At 63.3% G+C, this 17,673-nt stretch overlaps 2 protein-coding genes across 2 annotated transcripts in view; both read left to right on the top strand.

Moving 5' to 3' along the window:
* LOC140264990 (plectin-like) overlaps positions 1-9,174 on the top strand; it is a gene marked incomplete at its 5' end in the record, with an annotated part of 31,056 nt that extends 21,882 nt beyond the window's left edge. Inside the window, 5 exon segments of the mRNA XM_072360872.1 lie at positions 2-1,003; positions 1,005-1,262; positions 2,918-6,124; positions 6,126-6,617; positions 8,617-9,174. Coding sequence (XP_072216973.1) covers positions 2-1,003; positions 1,005-1,262; positions 2,918-6,124; positions 6,126-6,617; positions 8,617-9,174 — 5,517 coding nt within the window.
* LOC140264988 (plectin-like) lies at positions 6,716-7,717 on the top strand. Its single transcript, XM_072360870.1, has 2 exons — positions 6,716-6,780; positions 6,857-7,717. Exons 1-2 carry the CDS (start codon positions 6,716-6,718, stop codon positions 7,584-7,586), a joined length of 795 nt encoding a protein of 264 aa, XP_072216971.1. The 3' UTR covers positions 7,587-7,717.
* Positions 9,175-17,673: the final 8,499 nt, after the last annotated feature.

The raw sequence follows: 17,673 nt of genomic DNA, 5'->3' as shown, positions 1-17,673 counted from the left end.
GGCGGCCGTGCGGGAGAAGGAGCGCGAGCTGCAGGAGCTGCAGCGGCAGGAGCAGAGCGCGCTGGAGCGGCTGCGGCTGGAGGCGGAGGGCGCGCGGCGGGCGGCAGAGGAGGCGGAGGCGGCGCGCGGCGGGGCCGAGGAGGACGCGCGGCTGTCGAGGCAGCGCGTGGAGGAGGCGGAGCGGCAGAAGCGTCGCGCCGAGGAGGAGGCGCAGGCGCAGGCGCGGGCGCAGGCCGAGGCCGAGGCGCTGCGGGTGGAGGCGGAGCGGGAGGCGGAGCGGCGGGCGCGGGCGGAGCGGGAGGCGCTGCGGCAGAAGGAGCTGGCCGACGCCGAGACCGAGAAGCACCGGCGCTTCGCCGAGCAGACGCTGCGGCAGAAGGCGCAGGTGGAGCAGGAGCTGGACAGGGTGAGGCTGCGGCTGGACGAGAGCGCTGCGCAGCGGGCCGCGCTGGACGAGGAGCTGCGGCGCCTGAAGGACGAGGCGGCCGAGGGAGCGCGGCAGCGGGCGCGGGCCGAGGAGGAGCTGCTGCGGCTGCGGGCGCAGCTGGAGGAGCTGGCGCGGCTGAAGGAGCGCGCCGAGGAGGAGAGCAAGGCGCAGGCGCTGCGCGGAGAGGAGGAGGCGCGCAAGGCTCTGGCCGAGGAGGCAGAACGGCTGCGGCGCGTGGCCGAGGAGGCGGCGCGGCTGGGTGTGGAGGCGCAGGAGGCGGCGCGGCTGCGGCGGGCGGCCGAGGACGATCTGGCCCAGCAGCGCGCGTTGGCCGAGCGCGTGCTGCGCGAGAAGAGCGAGGCGCTGCAGGAGGCTGCGCGGCTGCGGGCCGAGGCCGAGGCGCTGCAGAAGCAGAAGGAGCTGGCGCAGGAGCGCGCAGAGCGGCTGCGGGAGGACCGCGAGGAAATGCGGCGTCGCCTGGCCGAGGAGACCGAGGGCTTCCAGAGGACGCTGGAGGCCGAGCGGCGCCGCCAGCTGGATGCGGCGGCCGAGGCGGAGCGGCTGAAGCTGCGCGTGGGCCGAGCTGAGCGAGGCGCATGGCGCTGCAGAGGAGGAGGCGCGGCGCTTCCGGCGACAGGCCGAGGAGATCGGAGAGCGGCTGCGCGACGCCGAGTCGGCCACGCAGGAGAAGCTGTCGGAGGTGCGGGCGCTGGAGACGCGGCGGCAGCAAAGCGACCGCGACGCCGAGAAGCTGCGCGGCGCCATCGCCGAGCTGGAGCGCGAGAAGGAGGGGCTGAAGCGCGAAGCTGAGCTGCTGCAGCGCAGGGCTGAGGAGGTACCGCGCCACGCGGCGGGGCGCACGGCCTCCCTCCCTCTCTCTCTTCTCCCCTCCCTTTTCCCCCCACGGAGGAGGCGGCGCGGCTGAGCTCAGCGCTGCGGTGGTGGGAGCCCCTCTTGCACCGCGCGGATGGCGTCCTCGTGTTCCTGCTGCATGACATGCGCCTTGCATGTGTTGCATCTGCTGCCCATCCGGCTCTGCCCCCCCCCAGCTCAGCTCTGCCCCCCAACTCAGCTCTGCCCTCCCAGCTCAGCACTACCCCCCTGGTTCATCTCTGCCCCCCTATCCCAGCTCTGCCCCTCCAGCCCAGCTCTACCCCCCTGGTTCATCTCTGCCCCCCTATCCCAGCTCTGCCCCTCCAGCTCAGCTCTATCCCCCTGGTTCATCTCTGCCCCCCTGTCCCAGCTCTGCCCCCCCAGCTCAGCTCTGCCCCCCTGGCCCAGCTCTGCCCTCCCAGCTCAGCTCTACCCCCCTGGTTCATCTCTGCCCCCCTGTCCCAGCTCTGCCCCCCCAGCTCAGCTCTGCCCCCCTGTCCCAGCTCTGCCCCTCCAGCTCAGCTCTATCCCCCTGGTTCATCTCTGCCCCCCTGTCCCAGCTCTGCCCCCCCAGCTCAGCTCTGCCCCCCTGGCCCAGCTCTGCCCTCCCAGCTCAGCTCTACCCCCCTGGTTCATCTCTGCCCCCCTGTCCCAGCTCTGCCCCCCCAGCTCAGCTCTGCCCCCCTGTCCCAGCTCTGCCCCTCCAGCTCAGCTCTATCCCCCTGGTTCATCTCTGCCCCCCTATCCCAGCTCTGCCCTCCCAGATCAGTTCTGCCCCCCCATCTCAGCTCTGCCCCCCTGTCTCAGCTCTGCCCCCCTGGCCCAGCTCTGCCCCCCAGCTCAGCTCTCCCCCCCCAGTTCGGTTCTGCCCCCTCACCCCCTCAGCTCTACCCCCTGACTCAGCATTGCCTCCTTGCCCACCCAGCCCTGCTCTTTGTCTCAGCTGTGCCCCCAAACTTAGTCCTGCTCCCTCACCCCCCTCTGCCCCTTGACTCAGTTCTGCCCACCGACCCACCCAGCTCTGCCCCCTGACTCAGCTCTGCCCCCTAAGTAACTTAGCCCTGCTCCCTCACCCACCCAGCTCTGCTCCCTGTCCCAGCTTTGCCCCCTCACCCACCCAGTTTGTCCCCCTGTCCCCTCCAGCTCTGCCCCATAACCCACACATCTCTGCATCCTTAACCCATTTCTGCCCCCTAACCCACACATCTCTGCATCCGTAACCCATTTCTGCCCCCAACCCACCCAGCTCTGCCCCCGACCCACCTGGTTCATCTCCCCAAACCCACAGCCCTCAGCCCCCTACGGGCAGCACCCCCCAGCTCCCAACCCAAACCCCTTATTTGCCTCCCCCATATGAAGCCCACATCCTCACCCCCTACCAGCATCCCACACCTGCAGCCCACCCTTCATCCCACACCCCCACCTGCACCTCCATCCTCATTCTCTGCCCTCATCTTCCACTCTCATCCTCCATCCTCATCCTGTATCCTCATCCCCATCCATACCCCCACCCTCATCCCCATCCATACCCCCACCCTCACCCCTTACTCCCACCCCCCACCCCACCTCCACCCCCCACCCATGCTGCCCGTGACGGCTTCTCTGCTCTCTCTGTAGATGGAGGTGGCCCAGCAGGCGCAGCTGCGGCAGGAGACGCAATCCCTGCAGGAGTCCTTCCTGCACGAGAAGGATGCGCTGCTGCAGAAGGAGAAGTTCATCGAGGAGGAGAAGGCGAAGCTGGAGAAGCTCTTCAGGGACGAAGTGGACAAAGCTCAGAGCCTGAAGGCCGAGCAGGAGCGGCAGCAGCGGGAGATGGAGCAGGAGAAGCAGCGGCTGAAGGCCATGCTGGACGAGGCCAAGCGGCAGCAGGAGGAGGCGGAGGAGAGCGTGCGGCGCAAGCAGGAGGAGCTGCAGCAGCTGCAGAAGCAGCGGCAGCTGCAGGAGAAGCAGCTGGAGGAGGAGAACCAGAAGCTGCGCGAGCGGCTGCGGCAGCTGCAGGAGGAGCAGCGCAGCGCCGCCGCCTCCACCAGGGAGATGATGATCCAGACGGACGCGGCGCCGCAGGAAGCGCCGGAGCCGCAGGAGCTGCCCAACGGCCGCCACGCGTTGGACGGCCCGCAGCAGAACGGGGAGCCCGAATTCGCCTTCCAGGGCATCCGGCAGAAGGTGTCGGCGCAGCAGCTGGCGGCCGCCGGCGTCCTGAGCGGACACAGCCTGAGCCAGCTGGCCGACGGGACGGTGAGCGTGGAGGAGCTGGAGCGACGCGACGACGTCCGCGCCTTCCTGCGGGGCCGCAGCTGCGTGGCCGGCTTGCTGACCGAGCCCGGCCGGCAGAAGATGAGCATCTACGAGGCCATGAAGAAGAGGCTGCTCAGCCCCGGCACGGCCCTGGTGCTGCTGGAGGCGCAGGCGGCCACCGGCTTCATGGTGGACCCGGTGCGCAACGCCCGGCTGTCGGTGAACGAGGCGGTGCGGGACGGGCTGGTGGGGCCGGAGCTGCACAACAAGCTGCTGGCGGCCGAGCGCGCCGTCACCGGCTACAAGGACCCCTACACCGGGGACAGGATCTCCCTCTTCCAAGCCATGAAGAAGGAGCTGATCGTCAGGGAGCACGGCGTGCGCCTGCTGGAGGCACAGATCGCCACCGGCGGCATCATCGACCCCGTGCACAGCCACCGCCTGCCCGTGGAGGCGGCCTACAAGCGCGGGCTGTTGGATGAGGAGATGTACCGCGTCCTGTCCGACCCCAGCGACGACACCAAGGGCTTCCTGGACCCCAACACTCAGGAGAACCTCACCTACCTGCAGCTGATGGAGCGCTGCGTGGAGGACCCCGAGACGGGGCTGCTGCTGCTGCCGCTCAGCAGCCAGGCGGGCACGGAGCTGATCTACAGCGCCCAGGAAGCCAAGGACGTCTTCAAGAAGGCCACGGTGAGCCCCCCGCTGGGCAGGTTCCAAGGCAAGACGGTGACCATCTGGGAGATCATCAACTCGGAGTACTTCAGCGAGGAGCAGCGCAGGGAGCTGATCCAGCAGTACCGCGGCGGCAAAGTGACGGTGGAGAAGATCATCCGCATCGTCATCACGGTGGTGGAGGAGAGCGAGAAGAAGAGGCAGATGCTGTTCGAGGGGCTGCGCGCCCCCGTGCCCGCCGCCGAGCTGCTGGAGAGCCGCGTCATCGACAAGGACACCTACAACCGGCTGCAGCAGGGCAAGGCCAGCGTGGCCGACGTGGCCGAGACGGACGCGGTGCGGCGCTACCTGAGGGGCGCCGACGCCATCGCCGGGGTCCTGCTGGAGTCCAGCGGGGAGAAGTTGAGCTTCTACGAGGCCCAGAGGAGGAACCTGCTGAAGCCGGAGGTGGCCCTGGCTCTGCTGGAGGCGCAGGCGGCCGCCGGCTTCATCATGGAGCCCACGAGCGGCCGGCTGTACACCGTGGACGAGGCGGTGAAGGCCGAGGTGGTGGGGCCGGAGGTCCACGAGCGGCTGCTGTCGGCGGAGAAGGCGGTGAGCGGCTACAAGGACCCGTACACCGGGCAGACCGTCGCCCTCTTCCAGGCTCTGAAGAAGGGTTTGGTTCCCTCCGACGCCGGCGTGCGGCTGCTGGACGTGCAGCTCCGCACCGGAGGCGTCGTGGACCCGCTGCACAGCCACCGCCTGCCGCTCGACGTCGCCTACCGGCGCGGCTGCCTGGACGCCGAGACCAAGGAGGCTTTGGAGGAGCTGCAGGCCTTCTACTGCCCCAACCGGCAGCAGCACGTCGGCTACGCGCAGCTGCAGCAGAGCTGCCGGCGGGACGAGCGGACGGGCTTCCTGCTGCTGCCGCTGTCGGACGCCGCCATCCAGGCGCAGCAGGAGGAGATCTACACGGACGCGCAGGCCCAGGAGAGCTTCAGCAAGGCCACGGTGGAGGTGCCGGCCGGGAGCCTGCGCGGCCGCACGGTGAGCGTCTGGGAGCTGCTGCACTCCGAGTACTTCAGCGAGGAGCAGCGGCGGGAGCTGCTGCGGCAGTACAAGACGGGCAAGGTGACGGTGGAGAAGATCATCAAGATCATCATCACCATCGTGGAGGAGACGGAGAGCAAGAAGCGGGAGAAGCTGACCTTCGCGGGGCTGCGGGCGCCGGTGCCGGCCAGCGAGCTGCTGGAGTCGCGCGTCCTGAGCGCGGCGCAATACGAGCGGCTGCGGGACGGCAGCGCCTCGGTGAAGGAGCTGGCCGAGACGGAGGCGGTGCGGCGCTTCCTGCACGGCGGCGGCTGCATCGCCGGCGTCTACGTGGAGGCCACCAAGGAGAAGCTGACCATCTACGAGGCCATGAGGAGGAACCTGCTGCGGGCCAGCACCGCCGTGGTCCTCCTGGAGGCGCAGGCGGCCACCGGCTTCCTCATCGACCCGGTGAGGAACCGCAAGCTGTACGTCAACGAGGCGGTGAAGGCCGGCGTGGTGGGGCCGGAGCTGCACGAGAAGCTGCTCTCGGCCGAGAAGGCCGTCACCGGCTACAAGGACCCCTACTCGGGGAACACCATCTCGCTCTTCGAGGCCATGAAGAAGGAGCTGATCGTCAGGGAGCACGGCGTGCGCCTGCTGGAGGCACAGATCGCCACCGGCGGCATCATCGACCCCGTGCACAGCCACCGCCTGCCCGTCGAGGTGGCCTACGAGCGCGGGATGTTCGACGAGGAGATGAACCGCATCCTGTCCGACCCCAGCGACGACACCAAGGGCTTCTTCGACCCCAACACGCAAGAGAACCTCACCTACCTGCAGCTGAAGGAGCGCTGCGTGGAGGACCCCGAGACGGGGCTGCTGCTGCTGCCGCTGCGGGGAGCCCGAGAAGCCGACGGTGGTGGAGACGACGCGGGTGTACACGGAGGAGGAGACGCGGAAGGTGTTCGAGGAGACGCAGGTGGACATCCCCGTGGGCAGCCGGGCCGGCTCCTCCATGTCGCTGTGGGAGATCATGCACTCGGACCTGCTGCCCGAGGAGCAGCGGCGGCAGCTGATGGAGGAGTTCCAGACGGGCCGCGTCTCCAAGGAGCGCATGATCATCATCATCATCGAGATCATCGAGCGCACCGAGATCATCCGGCAGCAGAACCTGGCCACCTCCTACGAGTACGGCCAGCGCCGCGTCACGGCCGAGGACCTGTTTGAGGCCAAGGTGATCTCGCAGGAGATCTACCGGCTGCTGAAGGACGGCTCCAAGACCTTCCGCGAGCTGCTGGAGGACGAGGCCGTCCGCAGGTGCCTCTACGGCTCAGGCTGCGTCGCCGGCGTCTACGTGCCTTCCTCCAAGCAGACGCTGGGCGTCTACCAGGCGGCTGAAGAAGGGGGCTGATCAACGCCGAGGCGGCCCGCTGCCTGCTGGAGGCCCAGGCGGCCACCGGCTTCCTGGTGGACCCCGTCAAGAACGAGATGCTGACGGTGGACGAGGCCGTCCGCAAAGGCGTGGTGGGGCCCGAGGTCCACGACCGCCTGCTGTCAGCCGAGAGGGCCGCCACCGGCTACCGGGACCCCTACAGCGAGCAGAAGATCTCCATCTTCCAGGCCATGAAGAAGGACCTGGTGCCGAGCGAGGAGGCCCTCAAGCTGCTGGACGCCCAGCTGGCCACCGGCGGCGTCATCGACCCGCGCCTGGGCTTCCACCTGCCCCTGGAGGTGGCCTGCCACCCGCGGCTTCATCGACAGGGAGACGTTCAACATGCTGTCGGAGCCCAGCGAGGTGCGCAGCTTCGTGGACCCGTCCACCGACGAGAAGCTGAGCTACACGCAGCTGCTGCGGCGCTGCCGCAAGGACGAGGACACCGGGCTGCTGCTGCTGCCGCTGGGCGACGCGCGCCGGCTCACCTTCCGCGGGCTGCGCAAGCAGATCACCGTGGAGGAGCTGGTCCTGTCGCGGGTGATGGACGAGGCCACGGCGCAGCGGCTGCACGAGGGGCTGACGTCGGTCGAGGAGGTCTCCAAGAACCTGAAGGCCTTCCTGGAGGGCACCAGCTGCATCGCCGGCGTCTTCGTGGACTCCACCAAGGAGCGTCTCTCCGTCTACCAGGCCATGAAGAAGGGCATCATCCGGCCCGGCACCGCCTTCGAGCTGCTGGAGGCGCAGGCGGCCACGGGGTACGTCATCGACCCCATCAAGGGGCTGAAGCTGACGGTGGAGGAGGCCGTGCGCATGGGCATCGTGGGGCCCGAGTTCAAGGGACAAGCTGCTCTCGGCCGAGCGCGCCGTCACCAGGCTACCGGGACCCCTACACCGGGAAGCTCATCTCCCTCTTCCAGGCCATGAAGAAGGGGCTGATCTGAAGGACCACGGCGTGCGCCTGCTGGAGGCACAGATCGCCACCGGCGGCATCATCGACCCCGAGGAGAGCCACCGCCTGCCCGTCGAGGTGGCCTACAAGCGCGGGCTGTTCGACGAGGAGATGAACGAGGTCCTGTCGGACCCCAGCGACGACACCAAGGGCTTCTTCGACCCCAACACGGAGGAGAACCTCACCTACCTGCAGCTGATGGAGCGCTGCATCGAGGACCCCGAGACGGGGCTGCGGCTGCTGCCGCTGAAGGAGAAGAAGCGCGAGAGGAAGACCTCGTCCAAGTCGTCGGTGCGCAAGCGCCGCGTGGTCATCGTCGACCCGGAGACGGGCAAGGAGATGTCGGTGTACGAGGCCTACCGCAAGGGCCTCATCGACCACCAGACCTACCTGGAGCTGTCGGAGCAGGAGTGCGAGTGGGAGGAGATCACCACCTCCTCCTCCGACGGCGTGGTCAAGTCCATGATCATCGACCGGCGCTCGGGCCGCCAGTACGACATCGACGACGCCATCTCGCGCGGCCTGATCGACCAGTCGGCGCTGGACCAGTACCGCTCCGGCACGCTCTCCATCACCGAGTTTGCCGACATGCTCTCCGGCAACATGGGCGGCTTCCGCTCGCGCTCCTCCTCCGTGGGCTCCTCCTCCTCGTCCTACTCGGCCAGCCCGGCCCCGCCGAGGCTGCCGGGCACCGCCTGGACCGACCCGGGCGAGGAGACGGGGCCGGTGGCCGGCATCCTGGACACCGACACGCTGGAGAAGGTGTCCGTCACCGAGGCCATGCGCCGCAACCTGGTGGACAACATCACGGGGCAGCGGCTGCTGGAGGCGCAGGCCTGCACCGGCGGCATCATCGACCCCAGCACGGGCGAGCGCTGCTCGGTGGCCGAGGCGGTGAACAGGGGGCTGGTGGACAGGATCATGGTGGACCGCATCAACCTGGCGCAGAAGGCCTTCTCCGGCTTCGAGGACCCGCGCACCAAGACCAAGATGTCGGCGGCGCAGGCGCTGAAGAAGGGCTGGCTGTACTATGAGGCCGGGCAGCGCTTCCTGGAGGTGCAGTACCTGACCGGGGGGCTGATCGAGCCCGACGCCGACGGCCGCGTCTCCCTGGACGAGGCGCTGCAGAAGGGCACCATCGACGCGCGCACGGCCCAGAAGCTGCGCGACGTCGGCACCTACGCCAAGTACCTGACGTGCCCCAAGACCAAGCTGAAGATCTCCTACAAGGACGCCATGGAGCGCAGCATGATCGAGGACGGCACCGGCCTGCGCCTGCTCGAGGCCTCGTCCCGCTCCTCCAAGGGCTACTACAGCCCCTACAACGTCAGCGGCGCCGGCTCCGCCGCCGGCTCGCGCTCCAGCTCCCGCACCGGCTCGCGCTCGGGCTCGCGGCGCGGCAGCTTTGACGCCACCGGCTCCGGCTTCTCCATGACCTTCTCGTCTTCCTCCTACTCGTCCTCCAGCTTCGGGCGCAGATACGCCGCGGCCCCGCACGGCTCCGTGGAGGCGGCCGCGCTGGCGCCGGCCCTGGGATGGGCGGCGGTGCTGAGCGCGGCGTGATGCCGCATTGCCGGCCCCCTTCCCCCTTTTTTGCCCTTTTTGAAACCCGATAGCCTTCTTCCAAAGCAGTGCCTAAACAAGTTTAACCCAAACCAAACAAAGACTGCACTAATATATTAATAAACGCCATCGCTCCGGCTGTGTTTGTGTGTCTCGGTGCTGGCAGTGCCCATCACATCCCATCACATCCCATCCCAATCAATCCCATCCCATCCCATCCCATCCTATCCAACACCTGGGTCACCCATCAGCCCATCATTGAACGTGGCCATCCTGGTGGTCCCAGTCATCCTCCCAGTCCCAGCTGTCCCACCAGTGCCACCATCCCAGTGATCCCATTGATGCCACAAGCTGTCCCACCCATCACAATGATCCCATTGATGCCACCAGCCGTCCCACCCATCACAGATGGTCCCACTGATGCCACCAGCCGTCCCACCAGTGCCAACATCCCAGTGATCCCATTGATACCACCAGCCATCCCACCCATCCCCGTGATCCCACTGATGCCACCAGCCATCCCACCCATCCCCGTGATCCCACTGATGCCACCAGTTGTCCCACCCATCCCAGTGATCCCATTGATGCTACCAGCTGTCCCACCCATCCCAGTGATCCCATTGATGCCACCAGCCATCCCACCCATCCCAGTGATCCCATTGGTACCACCAACCATCCCACCCATCCCAGTGATCCCATTGATGCCACCAGCCATCCCACCCATCCCAGTGATCCCATTGATGCCACCAGCTGTCCCACCCATCCCAGTGATCCCATTGATGCCACCAGCCATCCCACCCATCCCAGTGATCCCATTGATGCCACCAGTTGTCCCACCCATCCCAGTGATCCCATTGATGCCACCAGCCATCCCACCCATCCCAGTGATCCCATTGATGCCACCAGCCGTCCCACCAGTGCCACCATCCCAGTGATCCCATTAATGCCAGCAGCCGTCCCACCCATCCCAGTGATCCCATTGATCCCATTGATGCCACAAGTTGTCCCACCCATCCCAGTGATCCCATTGATGCCAACAGTCATCCCGCCCATCACAGATGGTCCCATTAATGCCACCAACAATCCCACCAGTGCCACCATCCCAGTGATCCCATTGATGCCACAAGTTGTCCCACCCATCCCAGTGATCCCATTAATGCCACCACCCATCCCAGTGATCCCATTGATGCCACCAGCCATCCCACCCATCCCAGTGATCCCATTGGTGCCACCAGCCGTCCCACCCATCCCAGTGATCCCACTGATGCCACCAGTCATCCCGCCCATCCCAGTGATCCCATTGATGCCACAAGTTGTCCCACCCATCCCAGTGATCCCATTGATGCCACCAGCCGTCCCACCCATCCCAGTGATCCCATTAATGCCACCACCCATCCCACAACTCCCAGTGATCCCATTGATGCCACAAGTTGTCCCACCCATCCCAGTGATCCCATTGATGCCACAAGTTGTCCCACCCATCCCAGTGATCCCATTGATGCCACCAGCCATCCCACCCATCCCAGTGATCCCATTGATGCCACCAGCCATCCCACCCATCCCAGTGATCCCATTGATGCCACCAGCCATCCCACCCACCACAGTGATCCCACTGATGCCACCAGTCATCCCGCCCATCACAGATGGTCCCATTAATGCCACGAACAATCTCACCAGTGCCACCATCCCAGTGATCCCATTGATGTCACCAGCCATCCCACCCATCCCAGTGATCCCATTGATGCCACAAGTTGTCCCACCCATCCCAGTGATCCCATTGATGCCACCAGCCGTCCCACCCATCCCAGTGATCCCATTAATGCCACCAACCATCCCACCCATCCCCGTGATCCCACTGATGTCACCAGCCATCCCACCCATCCCAGTGATCCCATTGATGCCACCAGCCATCCCACCCATCCCAGTGATCCCATTGCTGACATTGGCCATCCCACCCATCCCAGTGATCCCATTAATGCCACCAGCCATCCCACCCATCCCAGTGATCCCATTGATGCCACCAGCCATCCCACCCATCCCAGTGATCCCATTGATGCCACCAGCCGTCCCGCCCATCACAGTGATCCCAGGTCTCCCATCAATCCCATGACCCCACTGACGATCCCACCCGTCCCATCCATCCCATCCATCCCATTGACCCACTCATCCCACCGATGCCACCAATGATCCCACACGTCAATGATTGACCCCATGATCCACCCATGATCCCACACGTCACTCACTGACCCCATGATCCACCCATGATCCCACACGTCACTCATTGACCCCATGATCCCACACGTCACTCATTGACCCCATGATACACCCATGATCCCACACATCACTCACTGACCCCATGATCCACAATGATCCCACACGTCACTCACTGACCCCATGATCCACAATGATCCCACACGTCACTCACTGACCCCATGACCCACCCATGATCCCACACGTCACTCACTGACCCCATGATCCACCCATGATCCCACACGTCACTCATTGACCCCATGATCCCACACGTCACTCATTGACCCCATGATCCACCCATGATCCCACATGTATCTCACTGACCCCATGATACACCCATGATCCCACACATCACTCACTGACCCCATGATCCACAATGATCCCACACGTCACTCACTGACCCCATGATCCACAATGATCCCACACGTCACTCACTGACCCCATGACCCACCCATGATCCCACACGTCACTCACTGACCCCATGATCCACCCATGATCCCACACGTCACTCACTGACCCCATGATCCACCCATGATCCCACACATCACTCATTGACCCCATGATCCCATGATCCCACACGTCACTCACTGACCCCATGATCCACAATGATCCCACACGTCACTCACTGACCCCATGACCCACCCATGATCCCACACGTCACTCACTGACCCCATGATCCACCCATGATCCCACACGTCACTCATTGATCCCAATGATCCACCCATGATCCCACACATCACTCATTGACCCCATGATCCCACACGTCACTCACTGACCCCATGATCCACAATGATCCCACACGTCACTCATTGATCCCAATGACCCACCCATGATCCCACACGTCACTCCCTGACCCCAGGATCCACCCATGATCCCACACGTCACTCACTGACCCCATGATCCCACACGTCACTCACTGACCCCATGACCCCATGATCCCACACGTCACTCACTGACCCCATGACCCACCCATGATCCCACACGTCACTCACTGACCCCATGATCCACCCATGATCCCACACGTCACTCACTGACCCCATGATCCCACACGTCACTCATTGACCCCATGACCCACCCATGATCCCACACGTCACTCACTGACCCCATGATCCCACACGTCACTCACTGACCCCATGATCCACCCATGATCCCACACGTCACTCACTGATCCCATGACCCCACTAATGATCCCATCTGTCCCACCCATCCCAATGGTGACCCCACCCATCCCATCATCCCACGTATCCCATTGATCCCACTCATCCCAATGGTGATCCCACCCATTGATCCCCCCATCCCAACAACCATCCCACCCATCCCAATGGTGACCCCAAACATCCCACTGATCCCACCCATCCCAATGGTAACCCTAAACATCCCAGTGACCCCACCCATCCCATCATCCCACCCATCCCATTATCCCACTGATCCCACTGATCCCACCCATCCCAATGGTGACCCCACACATCCCATTGATCCCATCCATCCCATTATCCCACTGATCCCACTGATCCCACTGATCCCACCCATCCCAATGATGACCCCACAAATCCCAGTGATCCCACCCATCCCATTATCCCACTGATCCCACTGATCCCACCCATCCCAATGGTGACCCCACACATCCTATGGATCCCACCCATCCCATTATCCCACTGATCCCACTGATCCCACCCATCCCAATGGTGACCCCACACATCCCATTGATCCCACCCATCCCATTATCCCACTGATCCCACTGATCCCACCCATCCCAATGGTGACCCCACACACCCTATGGATCCCACCCATCCCATTATCCCACTGATCCCACTGATCCCACCCATCCCAATGGTGACCCCACAAATCCCAGTGATCCCACCCATCCCATTATCCCACTGATCCCATTGATCCCACCCATCCCAATGGTGACCCCACACATCCTATGGATCCCACCCATCCCATTATCCCACTGATCCCACTGATCCCACTGATCCCACCCATCCCAATAGTGACCCCACACATCCCACTGATCCCACCCATCCCATTATCCCACTGATCCCACTGATCCCATGCATCCCACTGATCCCACTGTTGCCACCAATGATCCCATCCACAATCCCACCCATGTCACCCATTGATCCCATGACCCCACAGATGATCCCACCCATCCCATTTATCCCACCGATCCCACTCATCCCAATGTTGCCACCCAGGATCACATTTATGATCCCATCCATGTCACCCATTGATCCTATGACCCCACTGCTGATCCCATCCATCCTAATGCCGACCCCATCCACCCTAATGCTGACCCCATCCATCCTAATGCTGATCCCATCCATCCTAATGCTGATCCCATCCATCCTAATACTGACCCCATCCATCCTAATGCTGATCCCATCCATCCTAATGCTGACCCCATCCATCCTAATGTTGATCCCATCCATCCTAATGCTGATCCCATCCTAATGCTGATCCCACCCATCCTAATGCTGATCCCATCCTAATGCTGATCCCATCCTAATGCTGATCCCATCCATCCTAATGCTGATCCCATCCTAATGCTGATCCCATCCATCCTATTGATGATCCCATCCTAATGCTGACCCCATCCATCCTAATGCTGATCCCATCCATCCTAATTCTGATCCCATCCTAATGCTGATCCCATCCATCCTAGTGCTGATCCCATCCTAATGTTGATCCCATCCATCCTAATGCCGATCCCATCCTAATGCTGACCCCATCCATCCTAATGCTGATCCCATCCATCCTAATGCTGATCCCATCCTAATGCTGATCCCATCCATCCTAATGCTGATCCCATCCATCCTAATGCTGATCCCATCCATCCTAATGCTGATCCCATCCTAATGCTGATCCCATCCATCCCAATGACCCCACTGATGATCCTATTTCCCCATCTACTCCACTGATGATCCCATCCCATCCATCCTAATGCTCATCCCATCCATCCCACTGCTGATCCCATCCAACCCAATGATCCCACAGATGATCCCATCCATCCCATCCATCCAAGAGATGATCCCATCCATCCCATCTATCCCACAGATGATCCCATCCATCCCAATGATCCCAAAGATGATCCCATCCATCCCATCCATCCCACTGATGATCCCATCCATCCCAATGATCCCACAGATGATCCCATCCATCCCATCCATCCCACAGATGATCCCATCCATCCCAATGATCCCACAGATGATCCCATCCATCCCAATGATCCCACTGATGATCCCATCCATCCCATTGATCCCACTGATGATCCCATCCATTCCAATGATCCCACAGATGATCCCATCCATCCCAATGATCCCACTGATGATCCCCTCCATCCCACCCATCCCAATGGTGACCCCACTGACCCCGTCCATCCCACCCATCCCCATGTTGACCCCCCCATCCCAATGGTGACCCCACCGACCCCCTCCATCCCACCCATCCCAATGGTGAACCCACCCATCCCCATGGTGGCCCCACTGACCCCGTCCATCCCACCCATCCCAATGATGAGCCCACCCATCCCAGTGGTGACCCCATCCATCCCACTGACCCCTTCCATCCCACCCATCCCCATGTTGACCCCACCATCCCAATGGTGACCCCACCTACCCCATCCATCCCACCCATCCCAATGATGACGCCCCCCATCCCCATGGTGACCCCCCCACCTCCCCACCCCAGTGCTGCCCCATTGGTGCCCCCCCTCTGCTCCCACTGGCGCTGCCATCCCCTCCCCCTCCCCCGTGCTCCATTCACCACTCGGTGCCTTTGGGAACGAAACCCCCCCATTGCGCCCCATGGAGGGATGGCACCAAGATGGCACCACCGGGACACCGGGATAGAACCATGGGGGCACTGGGATGGCACTATGGGGACACCGGGATGGAACCATGGCAGCACCAGGGTGGCACCATGGGGACACCGGGATGGCACTGGGATGGCACCATGGGGACACCGGGATGGCACTGGGATGGCACCAAGATGGCACTGGGATGGTACCATGGGAACACCAGAATGGAACCAGGATGGCAATGGGATGGAACCAGGATGGCACCAGGATGGAACCATGGTGGTACCAGGATGGAACCATGGCAGCGCTGCTGATGGCACCATGGGGACACCGGGATGGCACTGGGATGGCACCATGGGGACACCGGGATGGCACTGGGATGGCACCAAGATGGCACTGGGATGGTACCATGGGAACACCAGAATGGAACCAGGATGGCAATGGGATGGAACCAGGATGGCACCAGGATGGAACCATGGTGGTACCAGGATGGAACCATGGCAGCGCTGCTGATGGCACCATGGGGACACCGGGATGGCACTGGGATGGCACCATGGGGACACCGGGATGGCACTGGGATGGCACCAACGTGGCACTGGGATGGTACCATGGGAACACCAGAATGGAACCAGGATGGCAATGGGATGGAACCAGGATGGCACCGGGATGGAACCATGGTGGTACCAGGATGGAACCATGGCAGCGCTGCTGATGGCACCATGGGGACACCGGGATGGCACTGGGATGGTACTGGGATGGAACCATGGGGACACTGTGATGGCACCATGGGGACACCGGGATGGAACCAAGATGGAACCAGGATGGCACCATGGGGACACTGGGATGGCACCATGGGAACACCAGGATGGAACCAGGATGGCACCATGGGGACACCGGGATGGCACTGGGATGGCACCAAGGTGGCACTGGGATGGTACCATGGGAACACCGGAATGGAACCAGGATGGCAATGGGATGGAACCAGGATGGCACCGGGATGGAACCATGGTGGTACCAGGATGGAACCATGGCAGCGCTGCTGATGGCACCATGGGGACACCGGGATGGCACTGGGATGGTACTGGGATGGCACCATGGGGACACTGGGATGGCACCGGGATGGCACCATGGGAACACCGAGATGGAACCAGGATGGCACCATGGGGACACCGGGATGGCACCAAGATGGCACCGGGATGGCAACATGGGGACACTGGGTTGGCACCATGGGGACACCAGGATGGCACCAAGATGGAACCAGGATGGCACCATGGGGACACGGGATGGCACCATGAGGACACCGGGATGGCACCAAGATGGCACCGGGATGGCACCATGGGGACACCGGGATGGAACCATGGGGACACCGGGATGGCACCAAGATGGCACCGGGATGGCACCGGGATGGCACCATGGGGACACTGGGATGGCACCCAGATGGCACCGGGATGGCACCATGGGGACACGGGATGGCACCATGGGGACACCGGGATGGCACCAAGATGGCACCGGGATGGCACCGGGATGGCACCATGGGGACACTGGGATGGCACCCAGATGGCACCGGGATGGAACCATGGGGACACCAGGATGGCAATGGGATGGCACCATGGGGACACTGGGATGGCACCAAGATGGCACCGGGATGGCACTGGGATGGCACCATGGGGACACCCGGATGGAACCAGGATGGCACCATGGGGACACCGGGATGGCACCAAGATGGCACCGGGATGGCACCATGGGGACACTGGGATGGCACCAAGATGGCACCGGGATGGAACCAGGATGGCACCATGGGGACACTGGAATGGAACCAGGATGGCACCGGGATGGCACCAAGATGGCACCGGGATGGAACCAGGATGGAGCCATGGGGACACTGGGATGGCACCAAGATGGCACCGGGATGGCACTGTGACGACACTGGGATGGCACCATGGGGACACCGGAATGGAACCAGGATGGCACCGGGATGGCACCATGGGACACTGGGATGGTACCAAGATGGCACAGGGATGGAAGCAGGATGACACCATGGCAGCACTGCTGATGTCACCATGGCAACACCGAGATGTCACCATGGCAACACCGGGATGGCACCGTGACAACACTGGGATGGCACCGTGACAACACTGGGATGTCGCCATGGCAACACCGGGGTGTCACCATGGCAACACTGGGCTGCCCCCATGGCTACACTGTGAGGGCACCATGGCAACGCCGGGCTGTCACCATGACAACACCAGGATGTCCCCATGGCAGTGCTGGGGATGTCACCATGGCAACACCGGTCCATCCCCATGGCAACACCGTGCTGTCACCATGGCAACACCAGAATGGAACCACGGCAACACCGGGATGGCACCATGACAACACTGCGTTGTCACCATGGCAACACTGAGATGTCCCCATGTCAGCATGGTGATGTCCCCATGGCAACGCTGGGCTGT

The sequence above is a fragment of the Excalfactoria chinensis genome, unplaced genomic scaffold (assembly GCF_039878825.1).
Source record: "Excalfactoria chinensis isolate bCotChi1 unplaced genomic scaffold, bCotChi1.hap2 Scaffold_378, whole genome shotgun sequence".
NCBI classification, from domain to species: Eukaryota; Metazoa; Chordata; class Aves; order Galliformes; family Phasianidae; genus Excalfactoria; species Excalfactoria chinensis.
The sequence above is the reverse complement of the archived record's forward strand: the minus strand, read 5'-3'. Positions and strand labels throughout refer to the sequence as shown.